Here is a 19,404-nt window from a genome sequence, read left to right as displayed (position 1 = left end):
CAGTATGTAATAGTATTCATAATTAACTTGAAGAGTGATCTGAATTTGGTGTTTGGTGCTTTCATGTGTACAAGTTTTAATAAGACAACAGGCTCAAATTGTTTCCTTGACTGAAAACTTGTGCCAACAAGCTAACACCTGTTACCTGTCTCACCAAATCACAAATCCACAAATTCTAATGGAAGAGGTCACCTATTTTACCAATATCAAAGATACTCTATCCACAGAAAAATCATTTTTAATAACTTGTTGCCTTAACTATTGTTATAAAACATATGGAAAATACTGTGGATCTAAATCTGTCAACACATCAGATAACAGTTTGCATGTAGTTGTCAGTGACACTGTACTAAATAAAAAAAAAATCTACCAATAGCACAACTTTATAAACCACATCAATTTCCTATTTATCCATTGTGGTCTGACCTCTTAAACACCTCTTACCTGTCATCAGTTGGATCAGAGTCATTCTGGTTCTCTCTCTCAAGTGGAGCATTCATTGCCTCAGCAAGCTGGGAGTTGCTATCATAAACACGATAAAAAATTGGTTGCAGCTGATGTGCATACCACTTGGGTTTATCTCCAATGAGAGAAGGGTCATACATATCTGTGGAGAGAAAGATCTCAAGAGTGTAAAAGTAGGAGAGAAAGGTGTTCAGAGTGTAAAAGTATTCTAACAAAAATTAACAAAATAAGAGTATGACAGAAGAGAAGATACTGTATAAGAAAAAGCACAATACAAGTCCAAAAACTTGAGTGCTACTGGAGAATCAAAGAATGTCAGCAATGGATAAAACTTAGCATATGTTGAAAACCACTCTCAATGTTTGTAGTCTTTCTCACATTACCTATCAGATACAAATTAAAGTAGAAAAAATAGAAGTTAAAATAATGTATTCTCTACCAGAATGCAAAAGTACTCAGTGTAGCTACAAATATAGAAGAAAATTTAATTAATGAAAAATTTAGAGCCCCATAATTGTTTTTATACATCTTTGTATTTTTAACCAGAAGGCAACATGGCCTAGTGGTTAAGCCAATGGACACTAAATGGTTTACTTCTCTATCTGATTCACTGTGTGAATTTGAACAAGTCAATCAATCTGCTTATGCTCTAACTTAAAAGTAATTTTGCAGTATTTGTATTTACTCTTTGCATCATAAAAGGCCTAATATCAAAGGCAACTGAATGTCTTACTGTTATGGATCCGCTGGAATGCATAGTTGGTGGGGTTCAAAGACCACTCTCCAAAGTACTCAACAGCTTGAGTACGGGCAAGCTTCTCTGCAAATCCAGATTGTTTTGGTCTGGAGGCAAGAAAGGAGTTGGCCTGAAAGGCCACCACAGGCCTAGGAAAAAGCCTCAGTGTGCGAGTGTGCATCTGAAATCCCTGCAGCACATTTGGAGAATTAAAAAATCTCACCATGGCCACCCTAAAGGAAAGACAAAGAGGAAAGAAAAAAACAAGTTTTAGTATCAGGTAAAACTGGTTACAACATCAGCACTCGATCCTGCACTTGACAATCTACTTCGGTTTGAATACTATTATTCTACTTTTACTCTCTAAAAGTTAAGATCATCTTTGTTTTTCTGATTAGATTACTCTGACTTTCAGCTTTAAAAAAATATAAAAGCAGGTTTCCTTGCCTTGTTGCCACATCTACGGAGTCAACATCATTGCCATATATCAGAGGATTAAACTCAGTGGAAGGAGTTGAAGCTCCATCATCTCGTGATCTTCCTGAGAGCAGTGGCAGCTCCTGTCCTTCCTGGAATTTCTCCAGGTTCAGAATAGGCTGTGTGTTTAGACTCATGCTAGCCAAAGCCTTTGAAAGAGACAACACAGCATTAATGAATTTTCAGATGGTGTCCTAAAAAGGGAAAAAAAATCATTTCACCATTTCAGCCCCCTAACTGAGCCTTATCAAAACTCAGTGGTTAAGTGGGTCTTGGTGAATGTATCATAAGCAAAAGAGGACAAAAAGAACTCTCTTGCAATTTGTTTTATATTTCATGCATCTCAAGAGCGAATGAAATAGATGTGGATGGTAATTTTCTAACGGCCTCTAAAATCTTCAAGTAAGGTTTATTCACAATACCTTAACAGAAAAGCTGCTGTGAACAATTAATTCTATATACCTTGTTCACCTTATGTCTTTCACCCACATAATAACTATAAGGTAGACAGTCCTGGCAAGGCAACTACTAGGACTAAAAATATAAATGCTTGCGTGTTTATATATTTTTTTAATTACTTAACACCGAGGTGAAAGTTCCACATGTTTTATGTAAATATATAGTTGAACAGTTATGTTATAACTGATACATCTAAAACTGATTATGCAGATATGGGCTGAGAAATAACCAAAAATGACTAAAACAGCAAGGGTGGTGCATGAAGCAGGAGATCTCTGTCCATAAAAAATGGCAAAAAAGCAGCAGAAAAACACTTGGCTTGTGTGAAATAAACCAGAATACTTTCATTATTTGCAACAAAATGTACTAAGAGCCTGACAGCATCTTTTGTATTTTAAGCCGCTGAAAAGAAATTTTGCCTTGGACATAAATTGTTTTTGCTTGGTCTAAGTGAGCAATTAAAGGCTTAAGTCCTCAAGCAATAATACTCCACTGCAAACCAGGCAAACATCTTTAACCTAACAATGTAAAGCAATATGTGGCAGTGAAGACAGTGAGAAAGAGAGAGAGACATAACAGAAAAAATAAAAACCTTGTCCTCCGAAGCGCAGAGCTGTCTTTGCGCGAGTGCCGTCATGCTAACCAGACACTGAAGGGCAGCAGGGAGCCACAGCGCAGAAAGGATGCACATATGACCACAGACACGGATGACAGGGGAGGAAAGAGGATTTCTTACTGACAGACAGTGAAAAGAAAAACACAAAAACAACACCACAAGAAACAAACAGATAATGGCATTGCAGAACACAGCTTGGTATTATACTAGCCCTGCCATGCATCCATCTCCACAGACTTATTTTGCAAAGGGCCTTCTTGAATCTTCTGCACGTTATTGCCTTAAACTGCATCACCTGGTTTCCAACATAATGCAAAACTTCAGAATGTGGATCCAAATCAACAGCAAAAAAAAAATGATTGGCTTGTCCCCACCATGCATGGTTCTGCAATGCTGCCAGACAATGGGTGGTGGAGGGAGTGAGCTGGTAGACATAAAATTATTTAATGTTCAATATGCACAGCAGGGCTAGTTTTAGAAAAGAGCACCATGGCTCCATATATGGCTACTATGTATACAAAACTAAGCTTCTTCATATAGAAGATAAATTTACAAAAAGTTTATTCTGGAAATGATCTGATGGAGAAATGGCAAATCTGCTGAGTGATGAACACTTCTTCTGAAAATGAGATATGTTTTAGCCTTCTTCTTGTCACAGGTTTGAAAGTATGTATAGGTTCAAAACTACCACAGAACCTCTTGGATTCATCCAAAGAAAACGTCAATACTGAAGCCAGAGTTACCCAGGAGTTTCATGCTTTCGCCTCCTCTGCACTAGGAAGCCTTTAGGAAAGGGTAATAGTAGAAAGCAGTTTTGCCCCCACCCCCCATCAACTTCTCTTTTGCCTAGAAAATTGCACTGTGTCTTTAGTCTATAGATCAAGGGAGAATAAAAGTTTGTCTTAAAAACATACTGAAAGTTTCTTAAGGTGTTTGCTGTCTAGCCAGCTAAGTTAGTCACAGCATTTCATTTGCAGAAGGAGACATAAACAGGACTCTAGGTACTACAAGAGAAGGTGACTCAAAAAAGCCTCAATATCCACATTACCTTAAGAGCCTGGGACAGGCACATTGTGAGAAAACAGATAAGAAACAAAGAACAGAACAATAGTGACACAAGCACAATCAAGAAAGGACACCGCATAACAGAAGACTGAACGGATGTCATGGGTGTGCCCCATTGCTAAGATTTTAAATAAGAAGGCCCTTATCATAACCATATTAAAATAAGGAAGAACAGGCTGACCAGCATAGAATGACCTCAGTATATTCAATGCCTTACGTTGAAGATGAGTGCAAACAGAGGCACCTCTAGAAGTACAGTGCTTACATATAAATGATGGCTAGTGGGATTTACTCTAATAAGGAAGTAATGAGTCTATAAGTAAATTAAAACAGGCTGAATGGGTACTGAGCATGTAGACTATTTCAGTAAGGTGAATGTGCCAAAATCCTCTTGGGGTGCATATGCACGAAATGTTGTAAAGAGAAGAGAAAAAAATAAAGAAGTAAATGACTTTACCTGTTTCAAGTGCTTCTTGAGATCAGTGGCCTCTGGCTCAGGTAAGGCAGGTAGAGGTTCAACATTGTGTGGGATAATAACCTGCAGTACAGGAAAAACACCGTTTTTAGTTAGTTATATCTTACACAGAAACATTCAGCAACTGTGCATTCTGGGTACTATTCCTCAGAATAATTGGGGGGAAACTATCAACATGCCCTCTCGTTTTCACTCCTGATATGGATAAGGATGGCCCCTGATGTGCAAAAATATTTGAAAATAAATGCAGTAATTTATTAGTCAAAAATCAAAAGATTCAACATGAACAGCTTTGTCTTAACAGTTAAATTAAACCAGATGCATTTTTAAATATCATAAACTTGCAAAGGCTTACCATTTGTTTACTAAGCCATTTTTAAAAATCAAGGAAAAATATAGCAAAGTAATATAAACCTGAAGTATATAAATGTGGTTAAACAATTTTTGAGACACAGAAGACAAGATGCTGGGATAAATATGAACTATAAAGATAAGGTTTTCTTGTTTTGATGAAGTACTCATAGCTTTACAAGTATCATACTAATAAACTACATTGCTTGCAGAACATGCAGCAAATCTCTGTTCATTTATTGATTCACTTACTATTATGTTTACTTTTAAAGAAAAGAACTTTTATTAAAGCCTAAGTACTACATGTAACAATATGAATTTAGTTTGCAAAACACAATTCTAAAATTAAACTGTTATATGTTCACTTCTATTGCTGTGTGCTTTGGTTTTAAATAATATATAATTTTGAACTGTTTTAACTGAGAACTGAGAATATTTTTCAAAGAATTATTTGCTGCTTAAAGCTGATGTCACTTTATTCATAGCTGAATTTTTTGATTTGGTGACTGGTCAGTGCCTTTTCCTGGGGGAAAGCGCGGAGAATTGCTTGCATGCAGGAGGAAGTCCCATTTTACTAATGGTGCTAAGCAGAGATGTGTTGCAGTGCAGCAGTCTATTAGCCAGCGAAAGCGCTGTGAAGAAGCTGTCTGTTGTTACGGTTCTGCTTTTATCCAGTCTGATAGCGGTCACAGGACTTTGTATCTTTGATTGCTGGTACAACAAATAATTCTGAGCAGGTATCAACCACAGTGTCAACTATGGTCATCGCTGCTCTTGTGAAAAGAATGGAGATAAAAGGCATCAACTCAGAGAGGGAAATATAAGTTTGTTGTCACTGAGAGAATAAAACTGAATACTAAAAAAAAAAAAAAAGTAGCCAAAATTTACACCAGGCTCAAATTAAATCAATGGTTTTGTTATATTATAGTAATAATAATAATAGCAGCTCACTACACAAAGTTCCGGGTCTCGAACCGACAATCTTTAGGTTATAAGGCAGCAGTTCTTGCCTCTGCACCATCTAGGAATACGTATTAGCTTTCTGTCGATTGACACTTGAGCTTGGTTTTATAACTCATTGACAACATGTAAATTGATTTTTTTGGTTTTTTTTTTACTTTGTTTATATACTTGAATAAAAGCGCATGTTTATTTGATATATGGACTAAAATCTTCACACATTATACACTTCACGTCATTATTGGTATAACATGGAAAAAGTTTCTGCTTTAGGTATGTGTTCAGCATGTCTTGCCTCGCATTTCCTTTCATCCTACACTTACCCAGATTTTTGTAGACATGGAACACGCATCAAACACATGTATTGTAAATAATAATATACTATTATTTACCCTATACAACTCCAGGTACCCTTCACACTGATATGGAGCCTTGGCTTGAGCTGGGAGAACTTTTTGCCTGAGTCAAGCTCTGTAAATGGAGTGGGGGTGCTTGTGGAATAACAGGCTGGTTGCTGCTTGCACTGATCGACACATTTACAAAACAGAAGACGCTAATAGAAAAGTGAGAAGGACTTTAAGGAGGGCTGGGATTACAACTTTTTTCGTAGGCTTCAGGGATTCTATGATAAAAAAAGAAGTTGAGGCAAGAAAGTTTGATTCTGTATCTCCAATTTTAGCTTTTTTACACTGGTTGCCTATTTCAGAATTGATTTTAAAATTTTGCTGCTGGTTTTTAAATCAATACATTGACTCCTGTCTATTTATCCAAAATGTGTGCTTTACACCAGCCATCCAGAGAGCTTACATCTACCGGTCAGTTATTTCTTACTAATTGCAAAACTAAGGAAGACAGGCCTTTGGCATCTGCTGCACCTTATCTGTGGAATTGTTCACCTAATTACATTTTGGAGTCACCTTCAATTGAACCATTTAAAACTAGAATTACCAAAGCCTACAAAAAAACTTGTAAACCCGGCCCACCTTAAATCCCTTTGCACCTCTCTGTCAGCGTCTTTTGTTTTGTAAATGTGTCAATCAATACAAGCAGCCTGCTATACCATCCCCCCACTGCTACATAATGAGCAAAAAGTTCTCCCAGCTCAAGCCTTCATTATCTTGGAGTGAAGTGTTGGAGTTTTAGAGGATAAAAATATATTGTTATTTGGAAGACATGCATTTCATGTGTGTTTCGTGTCTACAAAAATCTATGTAAACACATTGTTAAAACAGAAATATTTTTGATGTTTTAGTAATAAATACAAAATGTAGTCATAAACTGTATTAATGTGTGAAGCCTGAAGTCCAAAGATCAAACACACACTTTCACAAAAGGTACAAGATAATACAACAGCTTCCGTGGTGCAGCGGTAAGAACTGCTAACTTGTAATCAAGAGGCCGTGGGTTCGATGCCAGCTGCCGTTATGAGTAGTGAGCTGCTCTTATTGTTAATATTATACAATAAAAACATACATTTGATTTGTGTCTGTAACAATCGGTGTAAATTTACAGTACTTGTAAAAGTTAGCGTTTTTTTTTTTTCGCTTTTACTCTCTCAGTCACGATCACGATACAATCTCCACCCCAGATCTGACGCTGTTAGTTTTTATTTGAAACTGGGAATAACTGTAGATGTGAGTTGTATTTTGAGACAATGGAACTGGAAATTCTCTGATCTGGAGGGATAAAAACTGACACACAAACACTGGTGAATCTGCCTTCTTGGTATCTCATTGTCACTCGAGTTTTTTGTATTCAGTTTTATTGAGTGCCCCTGCTGATGTTGAATTAGTATGCACCTTATGGTCCATGATGTCAAAGCCACACTGACAAAAAACAGACATAAGTATATATGAAATTTGGAATAGTTAATTTTATAAACTGTATAGTACATTTCAGAAAACACTGAGGCACTGATGCAACATTATTCCTATTATTCATATTCATTTGCATGCCTTCTTGCGATTGTAATCAGTGACCACGTTTTTTATTTCCCCGATCTTGCCCAGTCTCCACATTTTGGTGCATGATGGTGTTTCTTTTGTACTCCAGGACATGCAGAGGAAAGAATAGTACAGATACGTCAGTTCTGCGCTATATGCAATCATCAAATTCAAATGTTAACAGTTCCCACAAACCCAAGGCCACATGTGACTTTTTAATAATGTCATCTGTCCCATTCCTGCCCCCGCCACTGCTGCGACCACCACGATGGGGAGCAACAGAGCTGTGCAACATTATTTTTACCCCATTTCACAGTGAAATGAGCGGCATGATACATTGACATTCAATGAAATGGAGGGTCCTTATATGAAACTTCAAGAGTCACAAGTACAGTCTAACAGTACTCACAGGTATGTTAAGAAACATTGCCTGTACTTTAAGTTGAAATTGAAAGAGCACTGACTAAAGCAACATAGGGAGAACATGCAATAGACAGTGAGGCTTGAACTGTAAAACTGAATGCTGTGATACTTAAAACTTATACTAAATGCAGTACTTACAAATCAAACATCAAATGTGTAAGTATCAACAATCAAAACTATGATCAGAATCTGATTCAAGCTTTGTGTGTAACAAGGTGTATGGCTGAGCTATCACATAAGCAATTTATTTCCTGTCCTAAATGCATAGCTGTGGCATGTAACATGAATGGACAGTCACAGACAACCTAAGATCACTAGAATGAGCTGAAACTCAGCTATTGAATAGTATTGAGCCTTTCACTATATATGGCACGACATAGATGAGATCTTTGAGGAAAGCAGTTTTGGGATATATGTGTCTACAGTAAATTGCATATTTTGTAAATGAAAGATTGCAGACAGCATGGAAACTTATGATTTACTTAAAAGAAGCTACACTTGGGTATAAAAATAAAAATATCATTATTGCTTTTCATCGACCTTTTGAGTTTACTGCATGATACACAAATAACTTTGAAATATAGCTGTTGTCCCACCAGAGGGACAACTCATGCTTAAGTGGCTACATAGCAACTCGAACTTGCATGTGGTTACGTGTGGACTAGTGGGCTGTCCAGGATTAGTATATTACATTGCATATGATGTTGTTGACTTACCAGGGTAGACTCCTGTCTTTCACTACCCTGAATACTTGGCTTGTGAGGGAAAAAAATACTATTACCCATTTATAAGCACTTCTAAATAATTAAAAGCCTGCAACTTTGACATTAAAAATATTTATTTTATATGCAGCTGGCTACATCTTAAAATGATGTGTCCATAATTACTGAGCCCTCTGTACTAATTTATTAATCCTCATAACCAGTGAAAAACTGCTAAATTTCATTCATTCATCTGGTACAAGGGTATAATAAAACAGTGAATCTGTTGTGAGAGAAGAAATAATCAAATAAAGCTATTTTTCCAGAAAACCGCTTTTTACATGTTCAACAAATTAATCCCATTAAAACAAACACGATTAATAAATGTTAGTTTAGCAGTTCTAAAATTGTTCTAAGACATTATTTGCACCCAAACTTCTATGTACAAAGCATTCTTACAAAAGCATACCTTATTTGTGTCCAGGTCAACCAGCCAAACATCGTCAGGCATTTTGAAATCAGATTTGTAAAGGAAGAAGCTTGCAGGTACACCAATGATGTAGGGAGTCGGAGCAAGAAGAAGCTGAGAAAAATAAGAGTCAGATGACAATTAAAGATAATGTAAATAATTTCACCACTCTGGTTCTAGTCAAAAAGAGGATTTTAGAATGCCAGGAACATGTGTATTCACTTCCACAAGCAAAATATCTAGGTCCTCTATGGTGTTGAGGAATTGACTGGAGAAGAAGTTTCAATTTAAAAATTACAAATGTTTTATTATAGGACACAATGATAGTCCTGACAATGTTACCTATAGAGTTAACATGAACAATAAGCAGATTTAAACATACAGATAAAACAAGAGATAATAAAAAAGGTTGGCATAATGTTAATTCCGTTTTAAACATGAAGACCACATTTCTACTACAAAAAACTTTATATGAGTGTCACAGTTTATCCTATAACTTTAATATACAGTATAATCAATAGCGTTAACTGCAACTGACGATACATAAAAATTCATTGGGTATTGTGATTAATCAAAATAATACAGAGATTCTAACTTCTTTCCTTTAAATTTTCAAATATTTAGGACAAAACCAGTCCTTTTTTTGCCATGTCTGTTACTTCAGTTTCTATCAAAGTTCCTCTTATTACTCTTTTATTCTACCTCTGATGATAATCCCTTCTAATTTCAAAATTAATCTTAAATGTAGAACCATATTCCAGGTGTCTAACTGAATTATGCATTGCTCTGGTACACTACTCCAGTTTCATGTTCAGGAAGGTTTAACAGATTGGTTTGGAAAGATCCACCTATGGATGGTACATAAAGGAATCAAAAGGCTCTATATAATGTTGTTGAGTAACTACAGTTAAGGTCTTTGGGATCCAATCTCTCAGTAATTTTCTGAGAAATTACAGCATAAAAATATAACTAAAACTCCAATTACAATTACAATTCCAATTCCAATTTTTGTGACAGAGCAGTTTTGGCTTTCTGTTTTATTGACTGAAATACACAATGGCAAGTAAATATAATGTAAAAATGTCAAAAAACTAAAAAAAAAATAATGATGTGCATGTGAAGTAGCCAAGCCAAGTCCCTTAATTAGAGTGATATTGTCACTCACAGATTGGCTGACTATATTGTGGACATAAATAAAACTCGACAATTGGCTCTAAACATGTGCTAAAATTTCCTCAAAGCCCCAAACTACAGATGTTGCATTTTTTTTATCTTGCATGCCTCACAAAAAAGCATTCAAGCCAGCAATTTGAGCAAAATTAAATTTGTTTTCTTTCATAAAAATAATTGTGAAACTATAACATTAAGTGACCACTGTGCCTTTCAGCAAGAAAGAATGGTATTTAACACATTTAAAATTTTTTACTAATGACAGAACTACACTTCTCATTAAGCAGCAGGAATGTGTCGTAGCTTAGAAGAAGCAGTCTAAACAGTGTGTCGCACAAACAGTTTGAATGGTAAAAGCACAGATATATTAATGGTGCCATGCCACTGTGGTGCTCTTAGACTCAGAGTGCCCATCGTTTCTCACTCTTTATATTCCTCTTTTAGGTTGCTCACTGCCTCTGAAATGAGTGTTTGTTGTTGCTGCTGAAGTTGCTCATTTGCACTATGAAATGCCAGCTTATACTGTGGGTCACTGATCCCCAGGCTGAAAAAAATCATGTCCCCTGCATTTCACTTTTTTTCCCAGCACGTTGTTTGCACACATGATAAGAAAAGCCAAAATATATACTAACAAGAAAAAAGTGAAACAGAACGAAGTACAATTATTTTTCTATAACACATCCCAAACTTTCCATGGAAAATGGGTAAAGTGGCTAATTATATGTAATCCACAACTGTCCATCCATTTCCTGACTCACCACCCGGGCAGTGGCCTTATACATTGGAAATGTCCTGAAATGACGATGTGACAACATGAACTTTAAACACACTGCCCTACTTTGCAATTAACTTAAACTTTTTGACAAAATAAATCAGAAAAATACATTAATAGATACAGCCCTAAATGCTATTGACAAAGTTAATTTGTCTATATTATTCAATGTTGGTGCTCAAATAGTTCTACTGTATGGGATGACAGGGAGCCAGACTTCATTCCAATTTATAAATGCAAAATTACTAAACCTTCAAAGAATGCAGATTTGTGTTCACCACATGGTATGATTAAAATATATCAGACATGACACACAGCCACACAATGAGGCGAAATTTCCATATTGTTTACTGTAAATTATATGTGATAGGCTGTGCACTTATTTCAGAAGTGTTTAACTGCATCAGATACAATGATTAGGCCAACTTTATTGAAAGAGTTTTTGAAAAGAGAAGTTTTTCAACCCAGTTTAGGCAAACTGTTTTTATTTACGTGGCTTAAATTTCAGCTTTAGATTGTGAGGACTGTGTTTTTATTGTTTTGTGCATTCTTGAAGGAAATTTTGTATGTATTTAGTTTTCTTGTGTGTGTTATTTGCTAATAATAAATTATACTTTAAACTATAATAAACATCTTGTTTATTCAATCTCTAGTGTTAAGATAGATACTCTTAAAGTAATGTGAAGTTCAAAATTGAGATAAATATCGAGATTGATCAATACAGTAACACTTATTGCATTCATATTTTGGCTATATTGTCCAGCTCAACTTGGAAGCAATTTTTTTTTTTCATTTTTATTATCTGCATACTCAGAGAATTGCTGGACATTGTGTATCATCTCTGGCATTAATCTTAATGACTTGCTGCCACCATTAACCTTGACAATGTGGGCAGGAACGCATAAACCATGTACAGTTAAAGTATTTTCGATTTTAATCTTGTTTGTTGGGTAAAAACTTTTTTTTTTGCTTGAAACTTATGTTCTTGCCTTGCAACACCCTAGACAGGCCAATGATGTCAGCCCAAAGAGATTGTAACATTCAAAAAGCAATGCATTAAGAACAGAGTTAAAAATTTGCAATTAAAACAAGGAACATGGCCTGAAGGAAGGGAGATGATGATCAGAGATCCCTCTATCCTGTTTATGCCATGCATGATATGCTTAAATGGTCAAAAGTATTCAGAAAGTATAAAGTTGGGCCATATATAAATCACAAATAAAGCATACATATGTTTAAATCCACAGACACAGCTTCATGTCTCACATAACACTAGGATAATCAAGCAAAAGAACAGAGAGAAAATGAATTAAACTACACCATGATACCTGTTCTGCAGAAGCCATACAAGTTGGAAGTAGGGGAATTACAGGGAACATGTACTCCAGAGGATAAATCATTGCCACAAATGCCATGACACTCATTGAAAGGGCATTGTAATCCCGAGACTGCAGAACCACCTGCAAGACAAACACACAGTTGTTAGATGTAACAATTGATACACTGCTACAGTAAAGTTGAAACAATGCAGAGCTTAAAAAAATAATGCGGGCTGTAAAACCAGCTGCACAGCTTTTCCTTTAATAACACAAGACAAAGTTTAACGTTGAGTTGTTATTCAATTAATGCATATTTTTCAATAAGCTTTGCTTGACCTTTCATCAAATGATACGTTATTTACTGGAAAAAAACAAAAAGTAACATCTTTTCACTGACCTTTGAAAAAATAATTAAAACAGACTCTTGCCCATAATAAAGACTTGGAAACTACCCTGAAGCCAGCATATACAGAAATAACATCTCTCACAATTACCATGGTAATGCTTTTAAACTTTTCTACAAAGATAAAAAGTGGGTGGGATGTTGAACAACGCTAATAATATTGTCAAAACATAATCCCTCATTCCAAACAGACTAAGAAAAACATTTTTAGGAGGCAAATAAAAGAGTGCAATTTATCAATCATGGATGAAAAAAGAAGCACAAACAAAACATGCACAAAGTAAATTATTAAATTTAAAAATTACAGTCTCGGACAAATGAAAAATTACAGTCTTGGAAAAATGAAACTAAAACAAAATGTATGCATTTTTTAAACTTCTGGTAAATAAAAATGTTTTATGTATCCAAGTTGTTTGATAAATTTCTTTTGAGCAATTTAAAAAAAGAACTTTTCAGTTCCAAGCTAGGAATGTGAAGAACAAAAAGTACTTACTGTACTTAAATTCAAAATAATCTTCTCTAACCAAAACTGTTGCAAAGACTGGCATATGGAACATTATACAAGTCAGGGAAATTGGTTGCACAGAAAAGACTGAGTGCAATGTTGAAATAATGGGTCTAAGCATAGTACTTTGCACAGCCTATAAAATAAAGATGGCTCTTGCTGTACTCTGGTCCATCCTGTGAAATCAACAAACACAAGAACAGAGTAGGACTCATATTGACAATTTGGAATATCAGAAGCTTGGTGGATAAAGATCCAACCACTGATGTGACAGATTGGAAGGTCAAGGAAGCATTCTTTGTCCAAGTACAAAAGAAGGATATCATTTCTAATTTCTGTGCCCAGGCAGGTGGTGACAAACCCAACAGAAAACTCTATTTGGAAAAGTAAAATCTAGGACCAATGAAAGAGAATGACTAGTTGGCAGACTTCTGTCAATAAAATAATCTGGTCATTGGAGGCATAGTTTCCACACACACTGTAGTGCAAAACATGATCTGGGTGTCTCCTGGCCAGTCCACAGAAAACAAATTGACACCTGATCTCAAGATAATGAAGAAATACTTTGAAGGATGTCAGAAGTCTTAGGGGTGCAGATGTAGGATCAGACCGTGACTAATTGACAGGAAAGTTTAAAATTAAGATCCATTTTGTAAAGAAGACTACCTCATAAATGCACCCAGAACTGAACACTTTTAAATTCAGAACATTAATGCAACAACAAAAATGTACTATCATCCTTAGGAACAAGTAGGAAACAGAGCCTCACCGTAGGCTTTAAGTGGAGATACCTTTGTAACTGCTGGTGACTAGCTGGACAATGAAGACATCCCAGGATCAGTGTTGAGAAACTTAATTTACCATCATTCAGAATGGGGATTTGGATGTTGCAGATGACATCTGCTTGTTGTCACACTCACATGAACACATGCAGACCAAGACAGAGAGGCTATATAGTGTTGCCAAGTTAACAGAGCCAGAGAATCACAGCACTAAAACCTAAAAAGTGCCTTCAAATAAATATCACATAAGAATCACCCATTAGTACAGATGGATAGGTTATGGGGAATGATAGCTGTTTCACATACCGGGGCAACACTGGATCAAAATAGTGCAACATGCCTTTGCTATCCCGAAGCCTATACAGAGAAGTGAGAATCTCAATAAACATAAGAAACTAAAAGAACTGTAATTCTAATATTAAGTCTTTACCGTGTGGGATATGGCCGGCCTTTCATCCCAGCCAATAACCCCAGGCCGCCAGGTGGAGCCCTGCATGCAACACAGAGGTGACCCGAGTTCCAACAGGGCATCATGGACAGTGGAGTTTTTCATCACAGCCCTGCTGGATACCATGGGGACCTCCAGGGGACGCTGCAGGAAGACACAGAGACTGTGGATTCACCTATAACCTGGAAATACGTCTTAGTCAAGGCGACAGAGGGAATGACGATCTTCTGGGATGAAGAACAGGACTTTTTATCTGACCCGGAAGTGATAGGAGGTCACATGAACTGAAGGATCGAAACACATGAACTGAAGGATCGAAACACTTCCGGGTCAGGGAATATAAAGGACTGGGAAATCCCCAGACGGCGACCTGAGCTGGGTGGAAGGGTGGCAACGCGTCTGTGTGTGGAGGATTGGTTTATTGTTATCGAGTATTGTGTAATTTATGAATATTGTGGAGAGGAGGGTGTTTTGTGCACTATTTATTAATAAAAAGTCAACTTGTTGGACTTTTACCTGGTGTCTGTCGTACTGTCCGAGGGTTCAAGAGAGCGATAGCGCCCCCTCTCTGTCACAACTGTTATATGGATCAAAGACTGGACACCACCCTAACAGCCTCGAAAACAAGCTGAAAGTTTACAACCTCTGCCTCAGACAGGTTTTGCAGAACCATCAGACACAGAAAATTTAAAAACAAAAGTTTTGGTGAAAAAAATCAAGCAAATTAGTCTGACATCATGTTCTGGACCTGAATCCCCAAGGGAAACATAAGACAGGTTGATCAGCAATGACTTGGAGATGTACACTAGACAAAGAGTTTTAGTTGTGTCCGAGATAATCTTGAACCTGGAACCGTCGATAACATATCCAAGGATAAGCAGGACAAATGAGGGTACACACATTTAAGCAAGGAACTGGTACAAAAAGTGTTATAGGCCTTTTTATGTAAAACAACAAACTGTGTCCCAAAACTACAGTCCACTCAATAAATAATCCATAAAAATGTGCCAAGGGGAGGTTAAAAATGTACAATAAATATGTTTCATAAAAATGAGGTTAAAATCCCAGGCAGCACCTGTCCTTTATAAATTCCATGAGCTCCAGTGCTTCCTTTCTAAAAACTAATGTCTCCTCCGCTTATCCCAGACAGGATCTCAGCAGCCAGAGGAGACATCCACCAACACGCACAGTCAATCTTAATGCAGCTTGTGTCCCCTGTGAGTTCTAGGCTCTTGGCAGGGCACAGCCTCAAGACGCGCTATTCCAACTTCCACTCTTTGGCATTATATGGGAACCCAAAATCTCTCAGCAAGAGCGAACCCTGCATCTTAGACACTGGCCATGTTCTACTACAGGAGCTGTCTTCCTGACTGCTTCCATTCCATTGCACGGGCCCCTCCTAGATCTTTCCACTCTCTCTTTTTTCCATAAACTTCATTCCTTCTTGTGATTCCCTTTTTCTTTTCTCTCTACTGTGCAGGCTCCCTTTATGATGCCAGTTGGGTGCAGGTGCTGTCCACCTCCTGCTCTGAGGTGTGAATGAAACACCTGACTGACACATTTGCATTTGCACGTGAATACACGATCTGCCAAGCACCCCAATCAACCTTGGTGTGATTTTTGCATGCTCACACATACATCTGCACCTGTTCAGAGCACAGATGCTCCAGGACTTGTGATTATTTAAAAATACAAAAAAAAAAACTGTGTGTTGCTATGGACTTCATATCACACTTGAAGATGTACACTTGACAAAGAGTTGGGAGGCTATTTTAACATATGAATGAGGTCTTAGATATCATGCTTTCAGATAAACTGAACTTGAATTTTCTAATGTACTTAAAAATAGCACAAATCTCAATAGCCATATATATATATATATATATATATATATATATATATATATATATATATATATATGACAACTGTTAGCCAATGTTCACCTCACACATCCTAGGGTGTTGGTGCAGTTCCATTATATTCTGCTCCTTGCTATAATTAGACAGGAATTAACTCACCTTGTGCTCAAGCAAGATGCATGTGAGCACCTGCAAGCAGGCATCAACTCCCAGCAGCTCAAGAGGGAGATGTAAAGGAAAATCCACTAGAGAGAAGCGGGATGGGTCAGGGAGGGCGAATGTCAGAGCAGGTTGTAGTTCATGAGGCAGCACTTCTACATCAACACGCTTTTGGCCACAAATAGGGACTGGAGATCGGAGCAAGCGGTATACCCAAGACTCAATTTCTCGCAGATCCTGCAGCAACAGACTGTTCTTTTCTTCAAGGGACAGGGCACCTGTAAACACTCGCCACATTGTATCCCTACAAAACATTTTTTGAAAAACCAGAGAACAGAAAAAAAATATTATGACAAATAATGCATTAAGTAAAGAATAAACATGAACACCTACATTTATTTCAAGAAAAATAAGAGTCTGGAGAACTATTCATCTATTCTTCAGAAAATGCTTTTCCTATTAGAGAGCAATAGGTAGCTATGAACAAAGCCTGTAAGACAGAGACAAATGGGGCAGCTTCCTCACCTAATCCACCAACTCCCAGCTAGACATCACTTCATACAAAGAATTTGGCACTATGTATATATATATATATATATATATATATATATATATATATATATATATATATATATATTAGTGTGGACTATGGCTGGACATTCATCCCGGCCAATACCCCCAGGCCATCAGAGGGAGTCATCCCTGCGACATGGAAATGCCCTGAATCCCAGCAGGGCATCATGGACATTGGAGTTTTTCTGTACAGCCCTGCTGGATAACGTTGGGGTCGCCATTGGACACTGCAGGGAGGCTCGGAGACCTCTATTTTACCTCTAACCCGGAAGTACATCTTAATCACAGCGGCACAAGAAATGACGTACTTCCGGCATGAAAAGAAGAGTTTTGATCTGACCCGGAAGTGCTATGAAGTCACATGGAATGAGGATTCAGAAGGACTTCCGGGTCACGGACTATATAAAGGACTGTGGGAGATCCCAGGGTTGAGCCGAGTCGGAAGGGTGGCAACGCGTCTGGGAGAGTGGAGGATTGTTTATTATTGTGGATTTGTTATTGATATATGAGTATTGTGGAGTTGAGGGTGCTTTGTGCACTTATTTGTCAGAATAAAACAAGTATTTGGACTTTTATCTGGTGTCTGGTCTGAGGGTTCAAGGGGACGACAGCACCCCCTATCTGTCACAATATATACATATATAAATAGATTTATATATAAAGATTTAAATATAAACACATTATATATAAAGATTTAGGTTTATATAGAGATGCAACAGCCATTGCTCTGTACGCTGTACATGCTACAATACAAAGTATACTGAATACTATTGGATTTTTATAAGATTTTTTTTTTTTTTTAAGTAAGAAGCAACACATTTAAGCAATTTAAACCGTTCCTTTACTCTCAGATATGCTTAACTACTAAAGTAGTACTGCTGCAAAGATTCTAATAAAAACAGATTAGTTTTCATAATGTTACAGAGAAGAAAAAGATTTATGTGAAACATGCAAATATACCACTGTCAAATGAAAATTAATCATACCGGCCTCTGTGTGTACTCAATGACTGATTTATACTGAATTTGGAAATCTCAATACACTTGCATCCTACATTTTTTCACACCTATTCTGACTGGCCAAAGATCATCTCTGCATCAAGTGTAAATCTGTCTTGAATTAGAATGAGCAAAATATAAAAAGTGCAGATTTTACAGAATACAAATGTGTAGACCCCGGTAAGAGAACATTTTAAACTCTGCAGTAAAATGAACATTGGTGAGTGGGGTTTGAAGGGATAAATTTGTCATTTCAAAAATCGTATGATACTGTATATTAATTTGCCTTTAAGAGAAGCTCTATTTATAAATTAAAAAAGAGGTATTTCTCCCTTTAACTTACAACTGTGGCCTATGGGACACCAGGAGAAATGTGAAGCAAGTATGTTTCACAAGCACATTTAAAACTACAAAACAAAGCTGAGTACAGTTTTCATCACAGAAGAATATGCAGTCTTTTGTTCAACAACAATTTTTGTAATGGATAGTGCATGGACAATTGGAATCACTGTAAAGCAGATTATGGCAAATAATCCACACAAAAAATGTCAGTATCTATTTGACGTAATATTGCCTTTAAGTTAGAAAATGAAAGTATTCAAGTACTTAGTTAACTGACGTAAAATTTGTTGCACTCCGTGTTTTATTAATAAATTCTTCAAAAAAGCAGTAATCAAATTTTTTTGAAATAAGTTTGTTAACAATGAATCACATTCAAAATAAACAGCAAAAACAGAATGCAATTTCATGCATTAGTAGACTACATGATTCATAAAAGTACTATACAATTTCATGTACTTAAAAAATATAGCCCAAATAGGCTCAATAGTTTTCACTGCAGCAGATTTTAATTCAAGTGAAGAAAAACGGCACTGACTGATGTCTTATTGATCTATGTTGGTTAAGGAGGGTCTTATGACTAAGTGTACTTTAAATTTCTTATATATTTTTGAAACAAATACAGAACAGAGAGTTGAAATCTCCACAGGTCTGGAGCTTTGTCAATAAATTATAGTGTCAGAGAAATACTGAATTATTGTAATGTGCAGATAATGCAGCTGTGAGATTGATTTTAATGTAATGGCAATACTGAGTACATATTTGTTTCCTTTCTATTTACTGCATTAAGCTTCCATGATGCATTAAATTACTTTTAATTTTTTAAGGTAAAATTAACTCAAGCAGCAGGAGAAATGAGCTGGTGTACAAGTGGTTTGCATGCATGCACCTCTGACAGAATTTGTATTGGGAATCTGCTTTACCATTATAAGCTGCT

General features: G+C 36.6%; 1 protein-coding gene across 28 annotated transcripts in view; it reads right to left on the bottom strand.

Moving 5' to 3' along the window:
* Positions 1-19,404, bottom strand: part of madd (MAP-kinase activating death domain) — a 252,051-nt gene that overhangs the window by 121,775 nt on the left and 110,872 nt on the right. For all 28 annotated transcript variants that reach the window (XM_039753998.1, XM_039753924.1, XM_039753975.1 and 25 more), the window contains exons 4-10: positions 16,558-16,861; positions 12,411-12,542; positions 9,141-9,254; positions 4,276-4,356; positions 1,649-1,827; positions 1,199-1,434; positions 445-607 (exon numbers count right to left, since the gene is read on the bottom strand). In XM_039753998.1, the coding sequence (XP_039609932.1) occupies positions 445-607; positions 1,199-1,434; positions 1,649-1,827; positions 4,276-4,356; positions 9,141-9,254; positions 12,411-12,542; positions 16,558-16,861 (1,209 nt within the window). The remainder of the gene's footprint in view (positions 1-444; positions 608-1,198; positions 1,435-1,648; positions 1,828-4,275; positions 4,357-9,140; positions 9,255-12,410; positions 12,543-16,557; positions 16,862-19,404) is intronic.

The sequence above is a fragment of the Polypterus senegalus genome, chromosome 1, assembly GCF_016835505.1.
Source record: "Polypterus senegalus isolate Bchr_013 chromosome 1, ASM1683550v1, whole genome shotgun sequence".
Taxonomy (NCBI): domain Eukaryota; kingdom Metazoa; phylum Chordata; class Cladistia; order Polypteriformes; family Polypteridae; genus Polypterus; species Polypterus senegalus.
This window is presented reverse-complemented; position numbering and strand designations above follow the sequence as displayed.